We start from the raw sequence: 27,964 nt of genomic DNA on the forward strand, positions 1-27,964 counted from the left end.
TTCTCACTCGAATACACGCGAAAAGGACGACGGCACGACGTCCTCGTGGTGTTCGTGGCGCAACGCACTCTGGTAAAAATTGGCGCAGTGCACTCTGGTTAAATGCAATGCATTCTGGTAAAAAGTGATGAATTCGAGAATTCGTGCTCCCTTCTATATATTCTTCTTAAATCCTGATTATGTTGCTGCTTGCTCGCTCCGCTCGCTCCGCAGCAATTATTAATTATTAACGCTTCAGTGCTTTAGTCTGGGCTTTCTTGCTTAAATAAAACATAATTCTGTTTGCTTCAAGTTGTTGTTTATGTAACTTCAAGTCTGACCCAGGACTGATTATTTTGACGATGCTGAAAGATGCTAAAATAGATGTGGAAAAGATGAAAGAAGAAAAACTACTCCCTGAAGATGGTAAGAAAAATTTCATTTAATATACTCTTAAATTTTTATTTTTCTCCTTACATTTAATGTACAATTTTATGTGATTAATGGGGAAACAAAAACTAAAAATAAAATAAGTCACGTTATTTAAGTGTCGAAGTGTCAAGCACTACTGTACTAATCGAAGACACCGAAACAAGCAAACAAATATTGTAAATTAAACAGAAACTTGTTAAAAAACCTAACTGGCGGGAGGCTGACCAGTTGGCTATTTACAAAGCGTGGAAGAGTTGAATCTGGGATCACCAACCACAAACCTATCCAGGGGCAGGGAGGAGGATTTGAACATGGGACCATCCTGATTACAAACCCAGCGCCCTAGCCACAAGGCCGCGCTGATTCCAAAACAAACAATTACAAACGTAAAGTATTTAAAAAAACCAATGTAATGTAATGTAAATCTTATTTAAAGTGGTCATGCACTTAGCTATACAATCACTAAACTTAGCTAGTTTACAGGCATGCCACTGAAACCGAAGGAAACAAATATTTCAAATAAACATAACATAGTTAAAAATCCCGCCAACTGAGAGGAGGCAGACCAGTTGGCTATCTACAAAGCGTGACCGAGGATTGAACTCGGGACTACCGAGAAACAAGTCCCGCTTGTGGCAGGGCGTAGGCCTGGAAGCCGGGACCTCCTGATTACAACACCAGCGCCCTTAACCACTCGGCCACGCTGCCAAGTAGAAGCACCAAACAACTTTTATAAGTAACATAACAAACCATGGTTACATTTCGAGCATAACTGCTGAACACAAACTCGCGATATTACTTTGAGAAGGACTCCAATGAGAGGAGAGAAAAGCGCGATTAGAAGTTTACCATCCTTGCCTTGTTTGTTATACACTGGGTAAATCATTTTACCCACAGCAATGGCAAGAATTAAAAAAGAAATGAGGGCAACTGTCATTTGAAAGAAAAACTTGACGTGACTTCTTGTTGTTCGTCGTATACAAAAGTGATTCGTTACAAAATAAACTTGTAAACATAGACTTGCAACAGCAATAACGTTGCTTGGAATCAGTTGTAGAGAAGATGGCTTGGAATGAGATATTCCTAAGGCTTGTAGAGCTATGATATAAAATGCTTGCAAAGAAGATCCAAAACAGGAAACCGACATTAATTTCCTTTTCACGCCCATGAACTGATATGGACGAAAAAGAAATAGCACAATGACAATGGACGAAAAGTGTAAAATAGAATAACTGATCACAGTCGAAATTGATCTCATCCATTGTACATTTAATGGAATGGACTTCGTTGGATGAAATTCACAGTTGTTTATAGTTTTATTGCACAAATATAAGATCAACATATCTACTGAGCCTATGATGATGGCCGTTAGTAGTGAAATCAAAGCTCCAATGTACATTGATTTACAAACCGTTCGGAGAGCGGATGGTCTGAGTCGCTTCCAAGCCATTGCTCTATCTTCATCTTGCTGATCTTCCTGTGTTTCTTCGTTTTCCTCTGTTGAACGCGCGTTTATAACCGTTATATCTGGGTGGTTGGTCGCTAGATAGTCCGAGCTTGTGGCTTCTCTGTCGCTGTACTCCTGATAAATAAGCTCATCAACAGGATGATAATACCATTCTCGACCTGTGCTTTGTAGAAGATCGTAGCCAAAAGACTGTGCCGTGTATTCAGGTTCTTGTGGGTTGTAGTGCTCTGTGACTCTTCGTGTAAAACTGAACACGATATGACCAAACACCTCTATCAGTGTACTGCTACTCATTATTGCTTGGAGACCTAAACGAATGGTTTGAGGTTTCCTCAAGAAATATCAAACTGTGATATTAACGATGAGTTCCAGCTTTTAACAACGTCTTGTGTTGTATGGCATTATCTGCTCCAGAAAGGTGTTTTTAATTGGTTTTAACACGGAAATAAAGATCCTGCTTACGAACCTTGAAATATTGATTTCCGCTTTGTTTCTAACCAAGCCCTAGTCTTGCGATACATATGTAGGCGAGAAATATTTTTTTACAATCCAGCAAACGTTTGAGCGGTTTTTTGTTCCTGAATATCGCCTTATGAACGGAAACTAAAGCGGTGTACTATGTTAGGAGTCTGCACGACACAAAAAACGACTGCGAAGGAGACCAACGGCATAAGATGGTAACATAGTTTCGAAAGGAATTTGGACTCGATAATTATGGGTTGCTGACCAATCGTGGGGCCGAGATGGCTGGATAACGGCCAAGATCTGTTTTTTTTCTTGTTTATGGATCGAGACGCCTTCGACGTTATTAAATACTGAATATCGAGCTGCCATGAAGGGACACACTTCCTTAATAAAAGATTTATTAGATAGCATAAAGAACAGCATTTTCTTGCGTTACACAGCGGGTAATTCAGTGCGCACAAGATGGTGTCATCTGTCTGCTTGGTTAACCAATCACTGCGCCGGATTTGGTTCTTTTTACCTCGGTGCTCGTGGAGCCAGCCATTTAAAAATGTTTTTTTTTTTACCTCCATCAGGGTATTGCTTCTTACTTCTGTCGATAAACCAACTAGGATTGTTTCTCTTCGCGAACCCCGTACTCACTTCCTAAAGTTCTAGAGAAGAACAAAACGAAATAACGGGAGCTTTGCTTTGCACATATCAAGCAAAAAAGAATCATGCCTAAAGGTGTAATTGGCTTTATAGGTTTTGTGTAAAAAGTGAAAGGATATTACGCAGAAATAAGTAGCGGCGACAAGCTAATGGAAAAAAAAGCCGGAAGTTAAATAATGGTAATACGACTGAGTAGAGTTCAACTCGGTCTGGTATCATAAGAGTGATAACAAAATCAGATGACCGCGCAGCGGGAGTCCGATTTGTTCATCACGAGTATGATTACAGACCGAATTGGACGACACGAAGTCTCATTACCAATTAATCACAAAAATTACAATTTCCGAGAAAAGAAGAATAGCCAAGTTATGAAAGAAAGGGAAAATTTGCATCAAAATACCTACAAAGGAGAAGTAAACATTCTAAGACCACCGCGCCTCCTACTGGCAATTAGGCGTCAAAACCACAAAAGCAAGCGCGCGCGCACGTACGCACGTAACTACAACTTTGAATGTGATTGGTTGATTTTAAGTACGACTTTGAATGTGATTGGCTCATTGAACTGTCCGATAACAAACTGTCCAATAACAAACTAATCGATAACAACTTGGCTAGTGAATTAGTGGAAAATAGGAGTTTTTTTAACCATCAAAATCGAGGAAATTGTAATTTTTATGATTAAACGATATATTTAAACACTTCTTTGATTTGTATTTTTTTTTAATTGCGCTCCGCATAATTACTTACATTACTTAGAATGCAGGTCTCTTACTCCACTGGCATTCAGTACAATACTCTACTTACAGACGAATACTTACTTACTATATGGGCTACTTATACTGCTAACAATACAATACTCTCCTTACATTTAAATACTTACATTACTTGCAAAAAATACAATTACTGAATTACTCTATATTGAGGAAGTTATAACGTAATATAATAAGGTCAGATTTCTTATCTAATATTCCAAGTATGATAGTTTTAAATTCAAGCGTCCTTTGTTTTTTATTTATTCTTAACCAGTAGTTTTCTAAGTAATATCAAAAAGATAAAGAATAAGCACAGTGACAGGGGAGACCTGACAGAACCTGCAAAACTCATTTTGAATCACACCTATTAGCGCTAATCGGGAATTCAAACACAGGATACCATCAATCACTGTGCAAATGTTTCACTAACAACTGATGTTCTCGATGTGAACACTTTGCTAGCATCGTCCTCGGTAGACTAAAATCTGATATTAGTTTGGACAAACCCTCGACTGTGTTCTCTTTACTGAATTAATAAAGTGTAAAATCTTTATTTTTGCTGGAGGGAGGATCAAAGTATTTGTTGACACATTTGAACTTTATTGTTCTAAAACATTTTTATCGACATTTGTGAGATTTCGTTTACGTCTTGGCACTGAGCATCAAACTCCAGACCTGGTTATGAAGAAACATTACCTTGCTATTTAAAGTGTTTTTGAAGCATTATTTGTATGCGAAAAAGGAAATTTAGCTTCAAGCGACTGGAAGTATTTCTGTTCCCCCTCCCCCTACCTCTGGATGGGAAACTAGTCCATCGTTCGATCACCCTCCAGCATGAAGTTCGCCGGTACCTATTTAAACACCTGAGTGGAGAAAGGCACTTTAACAGTAGTGTCTTGCCCAAGAACACAACATTAAGACCCCGGCAAGGGCTAGAACCCAGACCGCTGGATTCAGAGTCCAGCGCACTCACCACTGGGTCACCGCGCCTCCCAGATTTGCTCGGAAAAGAAAAATAACATTTATTGCGATTTTAAACTAACCCACACTGTTGTGGTTGTTTTGTATTTGTCATTACATTGTTTTAGAGTCTTGATGTTCAGTTGATGATGGCGGAATTTAGTATTTCTTTCTTTGCCTTGTTATGTCTATAAAACGTTTCATCGGGGAAGGGCTCCCCGTATTTAAGGCAGGCAATTTTTAAAACGTAAAATTAATTTGGGCATCATTCAAGTGGTCAGATGAAATTCACATGTTTCAGATAAGAATTAACTTAAATGTATTGTATTGTATTGTATTGTATTGTATTGTATTGTATTGTATTGTATTGTATTATGCTGCGCTGTACTGAGGTTTTGTTCGAGCGTTTTGCTAACTTCAAGTAAAAGGCATTTTACAAGTCTGATTTGAGAACTTGGTAACGCGATCGTGTACAATTGGTAGAAGGTATTTGGTACTCCATAACGCTACTATAGCAGCAGTTGTTGTTGCTATTAAAAAGTGTCTTTTCCATCGTGTTCGCCAAACAGCCATGACAGCTATATTCTGATAGCGAGTCTCGATTGCCAGAGAGACGCTGGTGAAAAACCACTCGATCACTAGTTGAACTGAAGTAATGTTGTGATAGCAAAAGACTGTAGCAGTTCTAAAAGGGAATCGTCTTTTAAGTGTATATATTGATACAGGTACAATAATCCGTTAACAGACACTATAGCAGTTGATTCATACAGCATGCTCATGATAGCGATGTCAGCCATTAGTCTCTCACGGCGAGGAGTACGAAAACTTCCCCAAGGAGCTGTTGTTCTTTTGCAAATCACGACACAAATGTGATCAATGAAAACCATGGTACTTCGTTCTATGACTTCTGCCGCACCGTGAATTATTCCAAGAACAGCAATAGATTGTAAACTGCCAAGATCCGCTTGTAAAACTCGAAAAAGAACCGCCGAGCAACTATACAGCGGTGTTAGTAAGACGTAGGAATATCCCGGATGAATACATTTCGAGCATAACCGCTGAACACAAACTCGCGATATTACTTTGAGAAGGACTCCAATGAGAGGAGAGAAGAGAGCGATAAGAAGCTTACCATCTTTGCCATGTTTTTTATACGCTGGGTAAATAATTTGAGCCACAGAAACTGCAAGAATTACAAGAGAAATGGGGGAAGCTGTCATTTGAAAGAAAAACTTGACGTGAGTTCTCCTTGGCCGCCATATACAGAAGTGATTCGTAACAAAATAAACTTGCAAACATAGACTAATGACAATGATAACGTTGCCTGGAATAAGTTGTAAAGAAGATGGCTTAGAGTGAGATATTCGCAGGGCTTGTAGAGTTATGATATAAAATGTTTCCAAACAATATCCAAAGCAGCAAACCAAGAAGACTTTCCTTTTCACCCCCATTAACTGATATGGACGAAAAAGAAATAGCATGGTCACAAAGGACGAAAAGTGTAAAATAGAATAACTTATCACAAGAGACATGGATCTCATCCATTGTACAATTAATGGAATGGACTTCTTTGGATGAAATTCACAGTTGTTTACAGTCTTATTACATAAGTATGAGATCAACAGGTATACTGAACCGATGATGATGGCCGTTAGTAGTGAAATCAAAGCTCCAATGTACATTGATTTACAAACCGTTCGGAGAGCGGATGGTCTGAGTCGCTTCCAAGCCATTGCTCTATTTTCATCTTGTTGATCTTCCTGTGTTTCTTCGTTTTCCTCTGGTGAGCACGCGTTTATAACCCTTATATCTGGGTGGTTAGACGCTAGATAGTCCAAGCTTGTGGCTTCTCTGTCGCTGTATTCTTGATAAATAAGTTCGTCAACAGGATGATAATACCATTCTCGACCTGTGCTTTGTAGAGGATCGTAGCCAAAAGACTCTGCCGTGTATTCAGGTTCTTGTGGGTTGTAGTGCTCTGTGACTCCTCGTGTAAAACTGAACACGATATGACCAAACACCTCTATCACCTCTACTTCTACTCATTATTGCTTGGAGATTGAAACAAATAGTTTTGGGTTTCCTGAAAAAAAAAAAAACTAAACTGTGATGTTAACGATGAGTTCCAGAGTTTATGAACGTGTGGTGTTTGGTATTGGGTGCTGCAAAAAGGTCTTTTTCATCAATTGTAACACGAGAATTTAGATCTTCTTGTTTACGAACCTTGGAATATTAACTTCAACTTTGTTTCGAACCAAACATGAGTCTTGCGTTAGAAATCTAGGTGAGAAATATTTCACTATCCAGGAAACGTTTGAGCACGGTTTTTTTTCAGGCGATAGCGACTTGTAAACGCTAGCTAAGGCCGTCTGTTATTTTAGGAGTCTGCACGAGCTAAGTGATCAACGACTGCGAAAGAGACTAACTTTTAGCAAGAACGCAATTTCTTCTTAAAGCTGATAACATAGTTTCGAGGGGAATTTGTAATCAATAAATGTGGGTTTTTGACCAAGCGCGACGTCAAGATGGCTGGATATTGGTCAGGCTCTTTTTTTCGTGTTTAAGGAGCAAGACGCAGTTGATGTCCTTAAACACGTTAAAAATGATCATGGTTAATATCCAGCCATCTTGACCGTAAAAGTTTTGTCAATAATGCATTTATTGCTTTATTGCTTGGCTTAAAGAACACATATTTCTTGGGTATCGCAGCAGCTAATCTCGAGCCGTCAAGATAGCCTTATCTTACCCACTTGGTTAGCCAATCACAGCGCAGGCTTTGGTTTTTCCTACGCGCTCTCGGACCTAGCCATGTAATAATGCTTTTTATTTCCTCTCTCAGAGTGCTGCTACTTATTTGTGTTGATAAATCATGAATACAGTCTTTGCTCACGTTTAGCTCACCATCTACCTGTAGACCATCTCCGAAACCAATTATCCAGTCACGTGCGTACACTAACGTTTCTGCTCTGTCTCAAGATGTGAAAGGGAAGCCGAAAAATCATTTGATGATGTCAGAATAACTAAATAAGCTTAATTATCCGTTAATTTGTTACGTTTTCACTTTCTACAGGTGCAAAGAAATGTTCTAGCAATCGTAGTTCATGTATAGCTCTGTTATTGGTCATGTGATAGGGACTCGCTGTCAGCGCGTTTGAAAGAAAGCAAAGGTGGGAGAATTTCACTTTCCAACAGTCTTTTACTGCTACAAGTTTTAACTTTCCAAGATTTATCATAATCTAAATTCTCCTGACAACATCAATATATTGTCAAGCGGGCACGTAATCATAAGCTGCGATAACGTCTTGATTAATCACTTAATTCTCAGAAATAATGTTACAAGAAATATATGGCTATCAGTAAGGAAAATCGATGTTTTGATATTGGGCAGGTTAATGGGCTCTAAACTGAATCAACGAAACTGCTGCCACTCGGGTGTTCTGCGGCATTTTGTAATAACTACGCATTTTGTAATACCTTACGCATTTTGTAATAAAAGTTGCAGCATTTTGTAATTGCCGGCAGTATTTTTTATTAAATGCAAACGACGCATTTTGTAATAAGTGTTGCAGCATTTTGTAATGAACGTTAGTCTACGCAATTTGTAATAACGTGGTGACGCAAATTGTAATAAGTCTCTTCACACGATAATTTCACCAAGCATACAGATTGGCTGGATTCCCTTCAACACTGGTTTAATATAGTTTGTCAAGTGCTCTTTTTTAGCAGATATTGGGAGCTAAACAACCCACATACTTCTATGTAAATCTATATTTTCAATAAGCATGTGGTATAATTTTAGTCTGAGAGGTGTATAAATTTTGGAAAATAAAATTCTCAATTCCTTAAAAATTTCCTAAATCTTCATAACGGAGAATGGAATACCACCAGGTGAAATAGTTCCACCCATTGTCACGCAAATGTTGACGTTTTATTACTTTCTTTTTCGTGAACCTAACTTGATTCCAAGACTCGGACAAAAGTGAGAAAAAAGAACTTATCTAAAAAATCGCGTGCATCTACTGTACAAATACCCATGCAGATACTGTACTCATATTCAGTTTAAAAAATCCTGCAATAATATAATAACTGATTTTCCATCAGGTTTGGTGTTGAAGGGAATCCAGCCAATCTGTATGCTTGGTGAAATTATCGTGTGAAGAGACTTATTACAATTTGCATCACCACGTTATTACAAATTGCGTAGACTGACGTTTATTACAAAATGCTGCAGCTCTTATTACAAAATGCGTCGTTTGCATTTAATACAAAATACTGCAGGTAATTACAAAATGCTGCAACTTTTATTACAAAATGCGTAAGGTATTACAAAATGCGTAGTTATTACAAAATGCCGCAGAACACTCGGGCTTTTTTTCTTAGGATTGTTTACCCTCTCGAGCCCCGTATTCACTGGAACCCTGCTTTGCACATAACAAGTTAAACAGGATCGAACCAAAAGGCATAGTTGGCACGCTAGAGGTTGTGTACTTATGTGTTAAAAGTGAAAGAGTATTACGCATAAATGAATAAAGGGGAAAAAGTAAGGAAAGAAAAGCAATAATATGGAGAAACTTTTGTTTAAATACATTTAATTAATTTTAACTTGAAAACAGATTATTACCCAGACAGTGTGGCCTGGGTTTAAATTTCGGCTCCGTTTTTTTCGCCTGTTTTTTCCACTTTCAGTCACAAATCGCCGTCTGGGCGTTAAAGCGCATGCGTCACCTGCGCATGCGTAAAGCTCATGGAATCTACAGAAGTTGTCGTCGTGAAAAGTTAGCACGGATTCCTTGATTTCTAGGGCGATGAAATCACATACAAACGAACACACCGTTCGAGGTAGACGAACACTAAAGGATGTTAAGCGTTTTCGGAACGGGTCGGTCTGCAAGCCTTACGAGAGATCAATTTACGAGCGAACATTTTGAGTGAATTTATCAAGAATCATGTTATACTAAAGGAGCCATCAACCAGGGCTCTCAACTCTTCAACTTGATAAAAAGCATCTTCAGAGGCGTCATCGTATTTTTAGACGTGATCGTGAACCAAGCAGAATCCCAGCACGAACTCAAGAACGTGTGAGCAACAAGAGCAGAAAGGTTAGAGGATTTGTTTACGAATGCATCTCTTCGAGTACAACTAAGTAAAACGCTCTGAGAAACTTCGTAAATTATAATAAAGATAAAATCTCGAACTAAACGATATTCTCTCGTTATTTTCTTGTAACAGAGTTATGTGTCTTTACAAAAGTGAATTGAAGCTGAATGAAACTAATGTATGTTGACCCTAGCAAAACAGTTCTTTGCTTGCACTCTCACGCAATCCTGACACAATAAAAAAATTATTCAAAAACCAGTTAGTGGATAAAATCAAGAAATTGTGATGTTATAGGAGATAAATAAAGACGACACTCCTCTAATTTTTAAATCTGTGCGTTTTCCCAAGCTCAGATATTCGTCGAAATATTTTGCACAAATTTACAGAGACCAGTATGGAGCCGCCATGTTGGTGATGACTTTCCTTTTCACGCCCATGAACTGATATGGACGAAAAAGAAATAGCACAATGACAACGGACGAAAAGTGTAAAATAGAATAACTGATCACAGTCGAAATTGATCTCATCCATTGTACATTTAATGGAATGGACTTCTTTGGATGAAATTCACAGTTGTTTATAGTTTTATTGCACAAATATAAGATCAACATATCTACTGAGCCTATGGTGATGGCCGTTAGTAGTGAAATCAAAGCTCCAATGTACATTGATTTACAAACCGTTCGGAGAGCGGATGGTCTGAGTCGCTTCCAAGCCATTGCTCTATCTTCATCTTGCTGATCTTCCTGCGTTTCTTCGTTTTCCTCTGTTGAACACGCGTTTATAACCGTTATATCTGGGTGGTTGGTCGCTAGATAGTCCGAGCTTGTGGCTTCTCTGTCGCTGTACTCCTGATAAATAAGCTCATCAACAGGATGATAATACCATTCTCGACCTGTGCTTTGTAGAAGATCGTAGCCAAAAGACTGTGCCGTGTATTCAGGTTCTTGTGGGTTGTAGTGCTCTGTGACTCCTCGTGTAAAACTGAACACGATATGACCAAACACCTCTATCAGTGTACTGTTACTCGTCATTGCTTGGAGACGTAAGAATGGCTGACTGTAAGGATCGAGAAACGCCGGTCAACGACCCATTTGGCAACTCGCTCATATTTTGCCCAAAGATACCCTTAGGTGAGACATAAACGTGTGGTACATTTTTGTAAATTTGTCATTCGCGAAACCAACATAGAACTTGGCCAGCTACCTTCATCAAGAACAAAAATAAGCGAATGGAAACCTTTTTCGTCAATAAGGATACTTGTAATCTGTTTCTTTTTTCCTTTTAGATTGACCACATGATTAATTTTTGCAAACATTTGCAGTTAAATCAAAATAGACGCTGCTTTTGGTACATTTTAATGTTATGCAAATTTATTTCGATCACCGGCACGTGCATATCGCCCGAAACTGATTTTCCCTCCGCCTACTGTATGTTTCTTTTTGAAGGTTACAACTGTAGCACACATTATTCGTTCAATATCGGCAGTTTTAACTTTTGTGGAACACCCATGGCCACAGCCGAGCTTGTCTTTAAGTAAAAATAAAAATTTTGAAACGTGAAGTTTGAGTAAACAATCGGTTACAGTTGCATCCATCATGTTTGGCGTAAATATTCGAAAATTTCATGTAAACAGGTACACTTTACTTTAAAAACAACCGTCTCATCGCAGCATTTCTTGAAATCCTGGTCTGAGACCAGGTAATGCCGATAACAAAGCGCGAGCAGTTGACGAAACGTCATGATCAACTGTCGAAACGTTGTACTTGTGGAATAAGCAAGATGATTCAAGCTTTGTATTTCTTACCCGTGTGCTTGCAATTCTTATGGATACAATTGCACCTGTCTGTTACCACCAGATTTATAAATGAATCGCTTGTTTCTTTAGCTAATATAGTACATACCTCTGAATAAAACACATACTGTGACATCACTTTTCTTGGGGTGTTCCAACAGTCGTCCGCGGCCACTTACAAAACGTAAGCAGCAAGACTGATAGGGGTGGCGAATGGTACACAGAAAATCGTGGATCTCGGAAATTTTTGACCTGATCTCGAAATCTCGGAAGCTTTTCTGACGAGTCACAAAGTCTCGTTTTTCATGTGTTTCTTTCGGTCTCGCAGTCTCGAATTTTTTTCGCAGGGTCTCGGAGTCTCGGATTTGCTTTTTTAGCAGAGGTTCTCCGGGGAGGTATCGCGTTGGGCGAGCAGAGTCAGTGTTGCTGAGATTAAGCATGGCGTTTACACAAACGGCGGCAAATACGGAACTTTTACTTTTCTTTACCTTTGCTTCTCTTATTTTATTCACTCAGCCCGCGCGCATACTCATTTGATCAGGTTTTCGCTGACAATAACCATGAGCACGCTTTGATGTTGAAATCGCACGAAAACATGGTCGGTGGACTGTGTTTTTAGCCAGTTAAGTCAAAGAATTCAAGTAACTCGATTTAGATTCTATAAGTGGTTAGCATAAGGACGTGCGATTGTAGTCTGGAATATACCGGCGTGTCTCAGACGGTGTATTCTTAGCTATTTTAGAATACCGTTTCGCAAAACAAACACAATATTTTACTGTAATGGTCTTTGCAATAAAGGAGCACTATGTCACCTGGAGAACTTCTGGAGGTCGCAGAAAATACAAATGTAGATATAACCTCTAAATAAGACGTCTTAAAGAAAACGACGAACTGCATGCTTACTTTAATTTACTTTACTTACCTTACGTAGTGTTCTCACGATGTGTTTGGTGATCCAACGTTTTGTTCTCCTCGTCCTTTGTGGTAAGTTTCTTCACATTCGTGAGTCGTGCGCCGTGTCGCCTTCTAGAGCAAGCTAAACACTTTACTTTCACAGCAGTTGACCTGCACCTCTTTAGAACCTCTATTTTGATTCATTCTTGTTAATCTGCAACTCTTTTGTTCTTTGGGCTAGGGGTATTGTTTGTGTTGTTAACCTGTTGTCAATTTTTGTATTGTTTCGTTTGGCCAATTATAAAGAACCTTGTAAACGGTGCAGATCGCCCCTTTCCCAGTGCCTCTGTCTACCCAGGAGTATAAATGGGTGCCTGCCAGAACTTTACAAAATGCTCAGTAGGGGTTAACATGCGTCGAACTCCTCGTCCTTACATGTTCAGCCACTTGACACGTGAAGTACTTTACTTTTATACCACATTTTACATACGGCGAGCTTCCCTCAGCACATAGACCTGTCGGTTGAACAAACGATGCAGTTTTTTCGCAGCCATCTGCTTATTTTCAGTGGTGCTGCCTGCTCGTCTACAAGAGCTTACAAACACTAGTCAAACTTGTTCCAGTATTGAGCCTAGGTTTTTATCCATTTCGCGGTCGAAATTATCGTTTTACTAGGTTACTCACACAGGTGGCCTGTGCTAGAAAATAATTTGTCGGCGAATTTGTTCATGCCATGACAGCCGGTCACTATGATGCTTCATTAGTCTTTCATTGCGCGGTTAAAATACAAGCTAATACAGTTTTAGAGTAAAAGCCTTTCAAACACACAAGCAAATGCATATGTAGACCTCCTTAATCGATGCTTACAAATAGCAAGAGCTAGTCAAGATACATCTTTTTTTCTGGAGACACGAGAATAATAAGCCCGGGCGTCTTCATGAATAATCATGTATGAATAATTACAAAGTTAACGATTTACTTACATTTGCGTTTTCGCCGTTTCTTTTCCTCCACTCTCTCCTCGTCCATAACGTGTTATATCAACCAGTACGGAAGGTCAAACAATATTTAGTAGCTGAAGTTAGATTGCGTAGTAAGCTCGAGAGACTAACGGATGATCGCCGATGAGAAGCTATGAGATGTTTGAAGCTGGCTGACCGGAAGTTGATGACACCGCATGACCTCGAAAGTAGCTGAAAGTCGGGTCGTGATAGGCCGTAAAAAGGTCGAAATGTTAATACATAACTAAATAGTTGACGTTTATCTGTGACTGCTATTTTGGTAAATTTTCGCGACACGTTAATTTCGCGATTTTGAGGTTCGCATATTTCGCGACACCTTAATTTCGCGATTTTGCGAAAATTTTTCATTTTGACTCACTTTAATTTCGCGTTGAGTGAGACACTTATTTCTTTGTCAATGTTGTTTAACATGTCCCTGAATTTGATCAAACAACTTAATCAACAATGTCCAAATAAACAAAAACGCAACTGATTAAGTAAACAGTAAAAAGAAAGATGTTCTCACAGTGTCTACAAGGCACGGTTTGTAGTTCATACTTGAATATTCAAGTCACGTTTTTAGTGGTCAGTTGACCTCATTATCCATGTACATTAAAAATTCCTTTCTGCAGACTCCAAAGAGAAAATGTTGCCGTTTAGTTTCACGACTAATGCTGTTTAACTGTTTGCGTAAATGTCTTGAAACGGATCAACAGGCGGTAGCACTTCTTTTCCAGGGGCGACAGTAAGAATGGAGGCCTCTAACAAGAACGTTGAAGCAATTGAAAGGTTTAAGCAACTAGTGGAACAGCACTACAAGGAGCCAGTAAATGGACAGTTTGAGGATTGTACAAAAGAGGTGCTACCTGGAGTGGAGGTGGAAAGAAGTAGTGATGAAGAGGACCAGAACTTTACCACAGAATAGTTCAAAATGATTGTTATAAACGTGTGTAGTGGTAATAAAGTCGCAATTTAATTATTGATTTAATGTGAGTCACTTAATTTTCGCGTCATGTTAATTTCGCGACATTTAATTTTCGTGTCACTTAAATTTCGCGATTTTTTTTAAATCGCGAAATTCGCGAAATTAGCGTGTCGCGAAAGTTTCATGTAATAAGGTAAACTACGAGTTATTGATTGTATAATGGTTTTGACCAGTTCCCTAAATGAGATGCAGTTTCAAGCGACCAAGAGCCCACGAATCTCACGTCTCGGGCTCAGAGTTTTGCATAATTAAGGTCTCGGGCTCGGATTTTCCGAGAACGTTTAGGTCTCGGTCTCGAATTTTTAAACAACGGTCTCGGCGTCTCGGTAAGTCTCGGATTTTACCATTCGCCACCCCTACTGATAAAACCACAGAGGCTTCTTCGTCAATCGCACTACGCTGTCCAGATTTCTTTCTTACAAAGTTTCCAGACTTCGGTTTTTTTTTTTAAATTCCAAGACTTCGCCGTTCTGTTGGCCAGTCCGAGTAATTGTCATGGTGTTAGCTGAGTAAGTTCTTGACTTTGTTTGGTGGTTCCAGTTCAGACCATATGGCAAATGTGGATTGCGTGACAAACGGCCACTTGCAAAGTGTCCAAAGTGGATGAAGATGGCGGCGAGTGAAACCGTTTGCTCGTGCAAATAACGTGGTTCGCACTGTCAGCCTAAATAAACACTTTTGAACGAAACTGAAGGATGTAGGGGGAAGGGGGTGTTGTTTAATTCTGCAAGAGGACAGAACTCGACGAACTGACAGAGCCGTGCGCGGGTCCTGCTATCATGGCATGTCTACGTAGAGTAATGGAAAGTATTACCGCGTTCACAAAAGTTGTGCAAACACCTTTCCTCTTTACCTTTAAAATACATGTTTGTCGCTCGTACTTTTTGAATAGAAATGCACCGGTGATAGGGCTGGAATACAAAAAGGACAAAGGAGGCCTAGAGGGCATCAGATCTGAGATACGCGGTGTGAGTTTACATACGTATTCACTCCTGTTGCTCTCTGCTAAATTATATAGACAATAATATGGGCGCTTTCCAAAAATCGGACACTCAGAAGAGCTAAAATTTTCCTATATTTTACCTTGAGAATTCACAATTATTGACCTAGCGAACTTCCCATCAATAATTAGGCGGTATAAAATAGTTAGGCATTATGTATTGTAGCCTTATTTTGCGCATTTCAGAGGCAAAAATAAGAGCGAATGTATGGACTGTCTACCGGGACAAAAAATACTGTGTCTGTTGTAGAGAGATGAGTTCACTGTGGAGAGGTGACCGTTAGTGGACGTTCGACTGTATAGTTTATATAGGTTTAAAAAAGAACCGGTAACAGGAGTGAATATGTACGTAAATTCTCAACACGTACCCATTTAAGACTAGTGCCTCCTAGGCCTTCTTTTTCCAGCCCAGTCATGTCCCTGGTGCATTTCTACACCAAAAACCTGGCGCAATATACCTGTATTTTAAAGTTCAATAGGAAGGGTGTGTTTTTTTATTAATGGTAATAAAGTCGAAACTTTCTACAACGGCCACTTTGGGGACAGAGGAAAGTCGCCGTTATGGAGCGGTATCAGTAGGGGTGAAATATGAAACCGATATTCTCTTGGGTTTCAACATTTTTATCTTAAAAAAGGCTTAGTGTAAACTGTGAATTCCTAACACTATCAAAATATATGATCAATAAGACAGAAACCAAAGAGAAATAGAGACCAAAGACCTGCGGCATGGATCAAGTTTCGTGACCATGTCCAATAAAAAATGGGGTTTTATAGACAGCGTTCGTCAGTTGTTGATTAACTGGCCGTTGTGAAGAGGTTTTTTTGGCAGTTGGGACGTGTTTTAGTGGCTGTTGCTGTTGTCGAGAGGTGGCCGTTCTAGAGAGATTAAAATAAGAGTGACGGTCCGCCGGAATGAAAAAAAGTGGCCGTTGCAGAGAGGTTGTCCTTTGTGGAGAGATGGTTGTGCAGGATCGACTGTAGTTTCCATTTTTTCAACCAGACATAGAGAAAACACCCTGCCTACACGAGGCGAGCAAGGCGCAGTTTGGATTCCCTGTCCACGCCCCCCCCCCCCCCGGGGCGGGGGAGCTCGTCGTACTTTTTAGGGCTTAAAAAGTGAGGTTTTGGTAGCCCTCAGGGTGTTCAGCCTCAAAAGGTCCAAAGCGGGAACTTTTGCGATGCCTTTTAGGGTATTGAGCCGAAAAAAATATGACGCAGGGAGATAATGTGTTATGTAAGAAATGGTATCTTTTAGAGGAGAAAAAACAGGATCTTGGTACCTCTTAGGGGATCTTAGGGGATCAAAATTTTTTAGGAGCACCCCCGTCCTTCTTATATGGGTGTCTCCCTCCCCTCGAGGTCCACGTCGCCACCTTCACTCACTTTTCAAAACGTCAGATATCGACTTGTTTGGTACAGGGGCCGATTGTCACGCAATCCACATTTGCCTAATTGTCCAAACTGGGACCACCAAACAAAGTCAAGTACTTACTCAACTAAGGCCAGAACAGTTATTCGGACTGGCCAACAGAACGGCGAAGTCTTGCAATTTTTAAAAAAAACCGAAGTCTGGAAACTTTGTAAGAAAGAAATCTGGACAGCGTAGTGCGATTGACGAAGAAGCCTTTGTAGTTTTCTGTCTTGCTGCTTACATTTTGCAATTGGCGGATGCCTGTTGGAACGCTCCAAGAAAAATGATGTCACAGTATGTGTTTTATTCAGAGGTATGTGCCATATTAAGTGATAGGAAACGAACGATTCATCTATAAATCTGGTGGTAAAAGACAGGGGAACTGTATCCGTAAGAATTGCAAGCACACGGGTAAGAAATACGAAGCTTGAATCATCGTGCTTATTCCACAAGTACAACGTTTCGACAGTTGATCATGAAGTTTCGTCAACTGCTCGTGCTTTTTTATCGGCATTACCTGGTCTCAGACCAGGATTTCAAGAAATGCTGCGATGAGACGGTTGTTTTTAAAGTAGAGTGTACCTGTTTACATGAAATGGTTGTGTTCGAATATTTACGCCAAACATGACGGATGCAACTGTAATCGATTGTTTACTCAAACTTCACGTTTCAAAATGTTTTTTTTTACTTGAAGTCAAGTTTGGTTGTGGCCATGGGTTTTCCACAAAAGTTAAAACTGCCGATGTTGAACGAATAATGTGTGCTACAGTTGTAACCTTAAAAAAAAAAACATACAGAAGGCGGAAGGAAAATCAGGTTCGCGCGATATGCACGTGCCGGCGATCGAAATATAAATCGAAATATATTTGCATAACATTAAAATGTACCAAAAGCAGCGTCTACTTTGATTTAACTGCAAATGTTTGCAAAAGTTAATCATGTGGTCAATCTAAAAGGAAAAAAAAAAACAGATTACAAGTATCCTTATTGACGAAAAAGGTTTCCATTCGCTTATTTTTGTTCTTGATGAAGGTAGCTGGCCAAGTTCCATGTTGGTTTCGCGAATGACGAATTTACAAAAATGTACCACACGTTTATGTCTCTCGACGGGTTAGTTTTTTCGGGCCGCGGAAGAGACTTTCACGCAACATAATATAGAGTATGGGCTTTCAGAAAATTTTAGTTTCGACTTCAAATTCAATGTACCAGTGGGCTTTTGATGGTGTTGAAATTAGCTAAAATTAGCCATTTCGCTCACGAGCTTCGATGAAGGTACTTTTATCGGCCTAAAATATTATTAAACTTGGAGCTTTTACTAATCAAATTAATGCTTTAGAAGCAGCAAGACATGCTCTATGAGCTACCGAAAGTATATTGGTAGATATCATCGCGTTGATCTGTACGAGCGAAAAGAAAATGCACAATTTTCGGCCATTTTCGGCGGCGTCAGGCAGCTAAAATGGCGATTTTCCAACTTTCCTCGATTTCGAAAAAACTAAAGCGCTTCAGGACCTTTGAATGGTATTTTCGAAAACAACTCACTATAGAGGTTATTTGGGTAAAATATGAAGAAATCGAAGATTTCGCGACTGTCATCTCATTCTCGGTATTTACAGGAACTGGCTCTTAAAACGCGCGCGAGCTATTGAGAAAAAGAGATTTTTTAATAAGAGTTAATAAACCGACAAGGTGTCATAATCCTTTAAGCCATTGTCTCCCCAGCGACCTTTTTGCGGCAAATAGCTTCATCTGGGAGTGGTATTGAGGGGAATCGACGGCTTTTAGGTATGTTTTCTGTAACATTTTCGGATTAAATGAGTCGTATTAATATTTTGTTTATTTGTTTCGGGTCAGACCGTTTCACTTCTTGTTTCCAATTTATATAGGCGAAATTTATTTGAAACTTGCCACTACACTTTTAAACTTACGCTTTTGATGACCTCGGTTTGATTTTGTTGTTGCACCGGTGATACATTGCCGGATTAACCTCTCGACTTCTTGAACTTGAACGGAGATCGGCTGTTTACCAAATTAGAATAAGGGCGCGATTTTAATTTGCTTCAAGATATTTCAACTCGATTAATTTACAATCCTTTAACGTCCTTAAGGCTAAACAGCATTCCAAGTTGAACCATTATTGTGTCTTAACGAACTAAAGCGTTTTGGTGAATCGAAAACATTAAGGTCCCAGAAAATCTCTTGCGTTTGTTATGACAAACATTCACAGTGTTGTTAACATTAAGGAAATACACGCGATGGCAAACTAGACATGACGGCGGACAGGAAATCAAACAAAGTTAACGCGCAATGTTCCGAAAGCGTCTAAAAACAGTTTTTATGTAGTGGACATTATGTTTCTACTGATAGCAGTGAATTGACGGGATTTCAATCAATGACAGCCTTTTACTATCGCCGTTGAAATTGATTTGTCTCTTGTTCGTGTATAATTATTGTGTTATTTGCGCCCAACACATTGACATAGATTTTCGTTTTTCTCAAAGGGAAATACTGCGAGTTCAAGCATGAAACTTGGCATGGTATATGTTTAATAATGATATTTTAAGGCTGTAAAGTAAAGTAATCGGAACGTGAGGTACCAGATGCATTTTGATGCTGTTAAACATGACCTATATTTTGCCGTTATTTTTCACACGCTTCATAGGTGTTTTTAAAATGATTCAGAAAACCACTATATCGACATCTCTGAGATTAGTTTAAAACGAGGAATAAATTAGAGTGGTTGTTCCACATTTGTGTGAAGTTTGAAGTCAATTGAAATTATTTTAAGACTTAAGCAGCGCTTCGTCCTCGCACCTTATTTCGGTCATTTTATTACACCAAAAACCGCACTTTGACCGCGCTTTCAAATTTTTGCGAATTTCTGAAAAATAAAAATTCGCTGGAACCTTTAAATATGATTTTTAGAATTAGGTCACCTAAGGGTATCTTTGGGCAAAATATGAGCGAGTTGCCAAATGGGCCGTTGACCGACGTGTCTCGATCCTAACAGTCAGCCATTATTAAACGAATAGTTTTGGGTTTCCCCAAGAAATATCAAACTGTGATATATTAACGGTGAAATCCAGCATTTAACCACGTCTTGTGTTGTATGGCATTACCTGCTACAAAAAGGTGTTTTTATTTGGTTCAAACCCGAAAATGTAGATCCTGCTTACGAACCTTGAAATGTTAATTTCCGCTTCGTTTCTAACCAAACATGAGTCTTGCGATAGATATGTGGGGAGAAATATTTTAACAATCCAGCAAACGTTCGAGCAGTTTCTTGTACGTGGATAGCGCCTTGTAAACTCAAAAAAAAGCCGTGTGCTATGTTAGGAGTCTGCACGACACAAATGACGACTGTGAAGGAGACTAACGGCATAAGATGGTAACATAGTTTCGAAAGGAATTTGGACTCAATAATTATGGGTTGCTGACCAATCGTGAGGCCGAGATCGCTGGTTAACAGCCAAGATCTTTTTTCTTGTTTATGGATCGAGACGTCTTCGACGTTATTAAATGATATCGAGCTGCCATGAAGGGACACACTTCCTTAATAAAAGATATTCTTAGATAGCGTAAAGAACAGCATTTTCCTGCGTGACACAGCGGGTAATTCAGTGCGCACAAGATGGTGTCATCTGTCTGCTTGGTTAGCCAATCCCTGCGCCGGATTTGGTTCTTTTTACCTCGGTGCTCATGGAGCCAGCCATGTAATAATGGCTCTTTTTGCCTCCATCAGGGTATTGTTTCTTATTTCTGTCGATAAACCAACTAGGATTGTTTCTCGTCGCGAACCCCGTACTCACTTCCTGAATTTCTAGAGAAGAACAAAACGAAATAACGCGAGTTTTGCTTGGCACATAACAAGCAAAAAAGAATCATGCCTAAAGGTGTAGTTGGCACGCTAGGTTTGATGTGCTTGTGTAAAAAGTGAAAGGATATTACGCAGAAATAAGTAACGGCGAAAAAGGTAACGAAAACAAAAGCACGAAGTTAAAACGATACATAGAAACACTTTTTTATTTCGATTGTTTTTTATTTGCGATCCGCATAATTACTTACATTACTTAGAATACAGGTCTCTTACTCCACTGACATTACAGTACTCTACTTCCAGAACAATACTTACATTACTTACTTAATATATGGGTTACTTGCACTGCTAACAATAAAATTCTCTACTTACTTTCAATATTTACATTACTTGCAAAAAATACAATTACTGAATTACTCTATATTGAGGAAGTTCTAATGCAATATAATTTCTCATCTAGTATTCCATATATGATAGTTTAATATTCAAGTGTCCTTTGGTTTTAAGTTATTCTTAACCAGTAATTTTCTAAGTAACTTCAAAAAGGTAAAGAATAAGCACACTGACAGGGGAGACCTGACAAAACGTGCAAAACCCATTTTGAATCACACCTATTTGCGCTAATCGGGAATTCAAACACAGAATATCATCAATCACTGTGCAAATGTTTCACTAACAACTGATGTTCTCGATGTAAACACTTTGCTAGCATCGTCCTCGGTAGACTAAAATCTGATATTAGTTTGGACAAACCCTAGACTGTGTTCTTTTTACTGAATTAATAAGGTGTAAAATCTTTATTTTCGCTGAAGGGAGGATCAAAGTATTTGTTCACAAATTTGAACTTTATTGTTCTAAAACATTGCTATCGACATTTGTGAGATTTCGTTTACGTTTTGGCACTGAGCATCAAACTCCAGACCTGGTTATGAAAAAACATTACATTGCTATTTTAAGTGTTTTTGAAGCATTATTTGTTGGCAGAAAAGGAAATTTAGCTTCAAGCGACTGGAAGTATTTCTGTTCCCCCTCCCCCCTACCTCTGGATGGGAAACTAGTCCATCGTTGGTTCACCCTTCAGCATGAAATTCGCCGGTACCTATTTATACACCTGGGTGGAGAAAGGCACTGTGAGAGTAGTGTCTTGCCCAAGAACATAACATTAAGACCCTGGCAAGGGCTAGAACCCAGACTGCTGGATTCAGAGTCCAGCACACTCACCACTGGGCCACGGCGCCTCCCACATTTGCTCTTAAAGAAAAATAACATTTATTGCGATTCTAAGCTAACCCAGACTGTTGGGGTTGTTTTGTATTTGATGTCATTACTACGAAAGCCGAGGAGGGACTTCCGACTTCCGACTTCTGACTTCTGACTTCTGACTTCCAACTCCTGAGTTCCGTCTTGGGACTTCTGAGTTCCGTCTTGGGACTTCTGAGTTCCGACTTCGGACTTCTGAATTCCGACTTCTGAGTTCCGACTTCCGACTTCCGACTTCTGACTTCCGACCTCCGACTTCCGAGTTCCGACTTACGACGTTCGACGTCCGACTTCCGACTTCCGACGTCCGGCTTCCGACTTCCGACTTCCGACTTCCGACTTCGACTTCTGACTTCTGACTTCTGACTTCAAAATTAAATGATCGATCTCCGACGTGCGACTTATTTCCCTGGAAAGCGGGCCAGGTTTTAACATTTTTATTGTTATGTTTCGGTAAGTTGATGTTTTTAAGCTGCATTGTACTTGTTATGTAAATGTAATTTCACTGACAAACTAGAAACAGATGCTTTTGTTTTGCAAAATCATGTTGGAAACGCAACGGTATCGAGTCGAAGACGTCGCCAAACAAAGATCGCAATGAACTGATACTAACAAATTTTGTTGTGCCATTACATATAGACACTTACATTATTTATACACAGTTTGGTCGGATGTAGCCTGCCAACCTTTTTTTGTGTATTAGCGAGTGCAATCATTAGCGTTTGGAATCGCTTTTCTCTGGTCGTTTTGTGCCACTTTACTAGCTCTTCATACCGTGCGTTATTAAATAAAACATTACTTTATCTTGTTGCTTTTCTGAGAATTTTTTTCGTTCACTATCAACTCAGATGAAGAGACTTCAGTTCTGACGTTTTAACCCCTAGTGGAAATTAAAATTATCTTATGCCCTTTTTTGGTCTTGATGTGGACATTTGTTGAGCCTGATTCCAAACAACTAGAGCAGTGTATGTTTCCTCGAGTGTTTTTTAGGAATGGATCATTATTTTTTTCTTAGGGGGGTGGGGGAGCTGGACAATTTCCAAAAAGAAAAAAATCCCGCACAGCAAAAACTGAAAAAAAAAAAATCGTGCAAGTGCTTCTACTATCATTACTTTGAATTTTTTTATGTCCAAAAAATTCTTGCACAAGGTATTGCCCACCAAAAAAATTATGGGCACCCGAAATGAGTGAAAAAACATTCATACCCCAGAAAATTCCCAACCCCCACCTCCCCCTTAGAAGAGAATAATGGTCCGTCGGCTTATGTCGTAAATAATAACAACATATCTCGTTGTGTGATCTGTTTCTCATTGGGTGGCATTGAAAAACAAATTAATTTTGACAGATATGATTGCAAAGTGAATAGTCCTGTGAATAGTCCTGTGAATAGTCTATTCTCGTGAATAGTGATTGCTTAGAGAATAGTCTCACCGCGTGACCGAACTCTTTTAAACAACAGAAATGTGAATTTTTAACTGCGTATTGCGTTACATTACCTCAGAAATAGTGTTCGGGGTGGAGAGGAACTCCCTTTTGAAAGAGGCGGGGATGCTCATCATCTCGCTCAAGGGCATAAATTTCGGATATTTGGTGTTCACTTCAGCTGGAAATGTTTGGTTTAAGACAATAATTTGACCCCAAATACGAACTAACTTAACACTAACTTAACACTAACTTACCGAGACATAATAATACAAATAATGAAATCTGACCCGAAACCTGACGTCTGATTTGGCTAACAATATAACACAAACAGCGGTGATAAAAATTGTGATAAACATTGTATTCAAACTCATTCTTAATCAAACTACAATGCCTAAGAACAAGAGTCTATACGATTCTGATTTGATTTAAATGGACTCGATCTCCAGGTAAATAAGTTCTACGTCGAAAATCGGTCCTTTGAATTTTGAAGTCGGAAGTCGGAAGTCGGAAGTCGGAATTCAGAAGTCGGAAGTCCCTCCTCGGCTTTCGTACATTACATTGTTTTGGAGCCTTGATGTTCATCTGATGATGGCACAACTTGGTAGTTTTTTTCTTCACCTTTTTAAAACACAAAATTAATTTCGCCATCAATAAAGTGGTCAGATGAAATTCAAGTGTTTCAGATAAGAAACTCAAATGTATTGTATTTATTGCGCTACGCACTACTGAGGGTTTTTTTTTCCGAGCGTTTTACTAACTTCAAGTAAAGGGCATTTTACAAGTCTGATTTGAGAACTTGTTAAAGCGATCGTGTACAATTGGTAAAAGGTATTTGGTACTCCATAACGCAAATATAGAAGACATTATAGTTGCTACTAAAAAGTGTCTTTTCCATCGTGTTCGCCAAACAGCCATAACAGCTATATTCTGATAGCGAGTCTCGATCGCTAGAGAGATGCTGGTGAAAAACCACTCGATCACTAGTTGAACTGAAGTTGTGATAGCAAAAGACTGTAGGAGCTCTAAAAGAGAATCGTCTTTTAAGTAGATATATTGATACAAGTACAAGAATCCGTTAACAGACACTATAGCAGTTGATTCATGCAACATGCTCATGATAGCGATATCAGCCATTAGTCTCTCACGGCGAGGATTACGAAAACTTCCCCAAGGAGCTGATGTTCTTTTGCAAATCACGTGACAAATGTGATCAATGACAACCATAGTACTTCGTTCTACGACTTCTGCAGCGCCGTGAATTATTCCAAGAACAGCAATAGATTGTAAACTGCCAAGATCCGCTTGTAAAATTCGAAACATAACGGCTGAGCAACAGTACAGTGGTGTTAGTAAGACATAGGAATATCCCGGGTGAATACATTTCGAGTATAACCGCTGAACACAAACTCGCGGGATTACTTTGAGAAGGACTCCAATGAGAGGAGAGAAAAGTGCGATTACAAGTTTACCATCCTTGCCTTGTTTGTTATACGCTGGATAAATCATTATACCCACAGCAATGGCAAGAATTAAATAAGAAATATAGGCAACTGTCATTTGAAAGAAAAACTTGACGTGACTTTTCCTTGTTCGTCGTATACAAAAGTGATTCGTTACAAAATAAACTTGTAAACATAGACTTATAACACCAATAACGTCGCTTGGAATCAGTTGTAAAGAAGATGGCTTAGAATGAGATATTCCCAGGGCTTGTAGAGCTATGATATAAAATGCGTCCAAACAATATCCAAAGCAGAGAACTAAGAAGACTTTCCTTTTCACGCCCATTAACTGATATGGACGAAAAAGAAATAGCATACTCACAAAGGTCGAGAAGTGTAAAATAGAGTAACTTATCACAAGCGAAATTGATCTCATCCATTGTACATTTAATGGAATGGACGTGTTTGGATGAAATTCACAGTTACTTATAGTTTTACTACATAAGTATGAGATCAACATGTATACTGAACCTATGATGATCGCCGTTAATAGTGAAATCAAAGCTCCAATGTACATTGACTTGCAAACTGTACGGAGAGCGGATGGTCTGAGTCGCTTCCAAGCCATTGCTCTATCTTCATCTTGTTGATCTTCCTGTGTTTCGTCGTTTTCCTCTGGCGAACACGCGTTTATAACCCTTATATCAGCATGGTTAGACGGTAGATAGTCCAAGCTTGTGGCTTCTCTGTGGCTGTATTCTTGATAAATAAGCTCATCAACAGGATGGTAATACCATTCTCGACCTGTGCTTTGTAGAGGATCGTAGCCAAAAGACTGTGCCGTGTATTCAGGTTCTTGTGGGTTGTAGTGCTCTGTGACTCCTCGTGTAAAACGGAACACGATATGACCAAACACTTCTATCAGTGTACTGCTACTCATTATTTCTTTGAGGCCTAAACAAATAATGTTAAGCTTTGCTCAAGAAAAGCTGTACTGTGATATGAACGATGAGTTCCGGATTTTAAGAACGTGTGATAGTTGCTTTGCATTGTGCGCTGCAAAGGCTTCTTTTAAATCAATTGTAGCACGAAAGTTTTTATCTTCTTACTTACGAACCTTGAAATATTAATTTCCGCTTCGTTTCCTACCAAACGTGATTGTTTCGCTAGAAATGCAGGCAGAACTTTTTTTACAACCCAGCAAACTTTTGAGCAGTTCCTTGTGCCTCGACAGCGCCTTGTCAACGCCAACTAAGGCCATGTCCTATGTTAGGGTTAGGTTAGGGTTAGGGTGCAGGGTCAGGGTGGAGTCTGGACGACCCAAATAAAGACCACGGAAGAGACTAAGCAAATAAGCTGATAATTAAGTTTCCAGAGGAATTCGGAATCATTGTGTAAGGATTCTTTATTAAGCGTGAGACCAATATGTCTGGATATTGGCCAAGACGTTGTACCGACGCTGTTTGGGCCCATAAAGACAGAAATAAAGAACTAGAACAATATCCAGTCAACTTGACCGAACCGGCTTAGTTAATAGGGGATAAATGCCTGGCATAAAATGTACGGGCAAGATAAAGCCATATTGGCCATTCGCGAAGCTTACCATATCAGTAATAATGACGATTATTATCTCTATCAGGGTAATGCCACTTCGTTTCTGCGAAAACCAGCGAAAAATGTTGATTAGCCTGACAATGGCTTATGCTCACTTTCAGCCTAAACATGCAGCTAAAACCCAGAATAGAGATCTAGAAACGTTGAGACCAACGCTGATACCAATATTTTTAATCATGTTCGTACTTTCACGTTTCCGTTCGGTTTCTAGATGTGAAAGGAAAATAGAAGAATGACTTAATTATGCCACAATAAATAATTTAACTTTCCAACAGTCTTTTACTGCTACAACTTTAACGTCTTATTGTTAATCATGATGTAAATTCTCCTAACATCATTAGTACATTGTCAACCGGCCTGACAAGTAATAACAATAAGGAAAATCGTCAACTACAATAAAGTCTTGATTAATCACTAAATTCTCACAACTGTTACAAGAAATGTATGACGATCAATAGGGAGAATTGTTATTTTGATATTGAGCTAGATTATTAGGCCCGTAACCGAAACAACTAGACTGCTAGCAGACGGCCTTTCCGGTCGTTTATCCTGGCGAACGGGCCTGTCCAACGCATACTTGAAAATGGCTGTACGGACGAGGAAACTTTCGATCCGTACTTATTAGAGTTCCTGTTTATGGAGAGAGAAACGAACTGCAAGCAGTGGAGCCTCGAGCACCGCAAGTGAAACAGGAAATAGGACTGAAACAGGATCGTACCTAGAGGCATTGTTCGCAAGCTGTCGCTAGAGGTTGTGTACTTCTGCGTAAACAGTGACAGAATATTACGGAGAAATGAATATCATTTCAAAAATTGTTATTTTGAGCCGTTTTGACGGGAAGTTTAAAATTCAAGACAGTATTCAGTGGCGTCTTTTAGTATTGCAAAATGTCTTTTCATTTGCTTGTTATGTTCATGTTTCTTAGCGTCATCATTGTGACAGACCTGATCACGTGACAGCTTAAAGGGCTTTTCATGAAGGAGACTGGGATAAATTTCCATTCGGAACTAAACTTATTTACTTTTAGTAAAAAAAATAACTATAACCAGGAGAAGACATATTTTTAAAGAAGTAAAAACGTGTTCTGGCTAAAGCGATAGCCGAAAGTATTAAAAAATTATTTATTGTTATTGTCTTATGACTGCAGACGATAGCTGGTTAAACTTGACCGACCAGGATTTAGAGGACATGCTATCGAAATACAGCGATCCGAACTCGAGAGAAACTGGCGAGCTCGCGGTTGAAAATACAGCGAAAAGCAGTGTAATTGTTTGCAAAAGTGCACGTTATACAGTAGAATTCTTTTTACCTTATCCCCCATCTCCCGCCTGACACATTTATGCCTGTTGGTTCTAGGTTCGGGGAGGAACATAGAGCGGACTTGTGAGAGTGGCGGAAATCGAGCCTCATCGGTTCGAGAGTAAAATTAGTGTTCCCGATATGTCACTTCCTTTGGTTTTCAACACCTCCCCCCCCCCTCTTCCCCGGCGGGCATTTGACTAGTTGATGTGATTTG

General features: G+C 39.3%; 2 protein-coding genes, 1 long non-coding RNA gene and 1 pseudogene across 3 annotated transcripts in view; 2 read left to right on the plus strand and 2 right to left on the minus strand.

The window, feature by feature from the left end:
• LOC145491053 (uncharacterized) overlaps positions 1 to 27,964 on the plus strand; it is a 110,521-nt gene that overhangs the window by 44,871 nt on the left and 37,686 nt on the right. The gene's annotated exons all lie outside the window — the stretch shown is intronic.
• On the plus strand, positions 272 to 27,916 carry LOC145490771 (uncharacterized). The gene is made up of 2 exons (XR_014049729.1): positions 272 to 405; positions 27,596 to 27,916. It is a non-coding gene; the product is annotated as an uncharacterized LOC145490771 (long non-coding RNA).
• On the minus strand, positions 5,125 to 12,224 carry LOC145489343 (uncharacterized; annotated as a pseudogene).
• Positions 23,809 to 26,354, minus strand: LOC145489996 (uncharacterized). The gene has a single exon (XM_081469084.1). The coding sequence runs from the start codon at positions 25,772 to 25,774 to the stop codon at positions 24,152 to 24,154; it is 1,623 nt and encodes a 540-aa protein (XP_081325210.1). The 5' UTR covers positions 25,775 to 26,354; the 3' UTR covers positions 23,809 to 24,151.

This window comes from Orbicella franksi, chromosome 6, assembly GCF_964199315.1.
Source record: "Orbicella franksi chromosome 6, jaOrbFran1.1, whole genome shotgun sequence".
Lineage (NCBI taxonomy): Eukaryota > Metazoa > Cnidaria > Anthozoa > Scleractinia > Merulinidae > Orbicella > Orbicella franksi.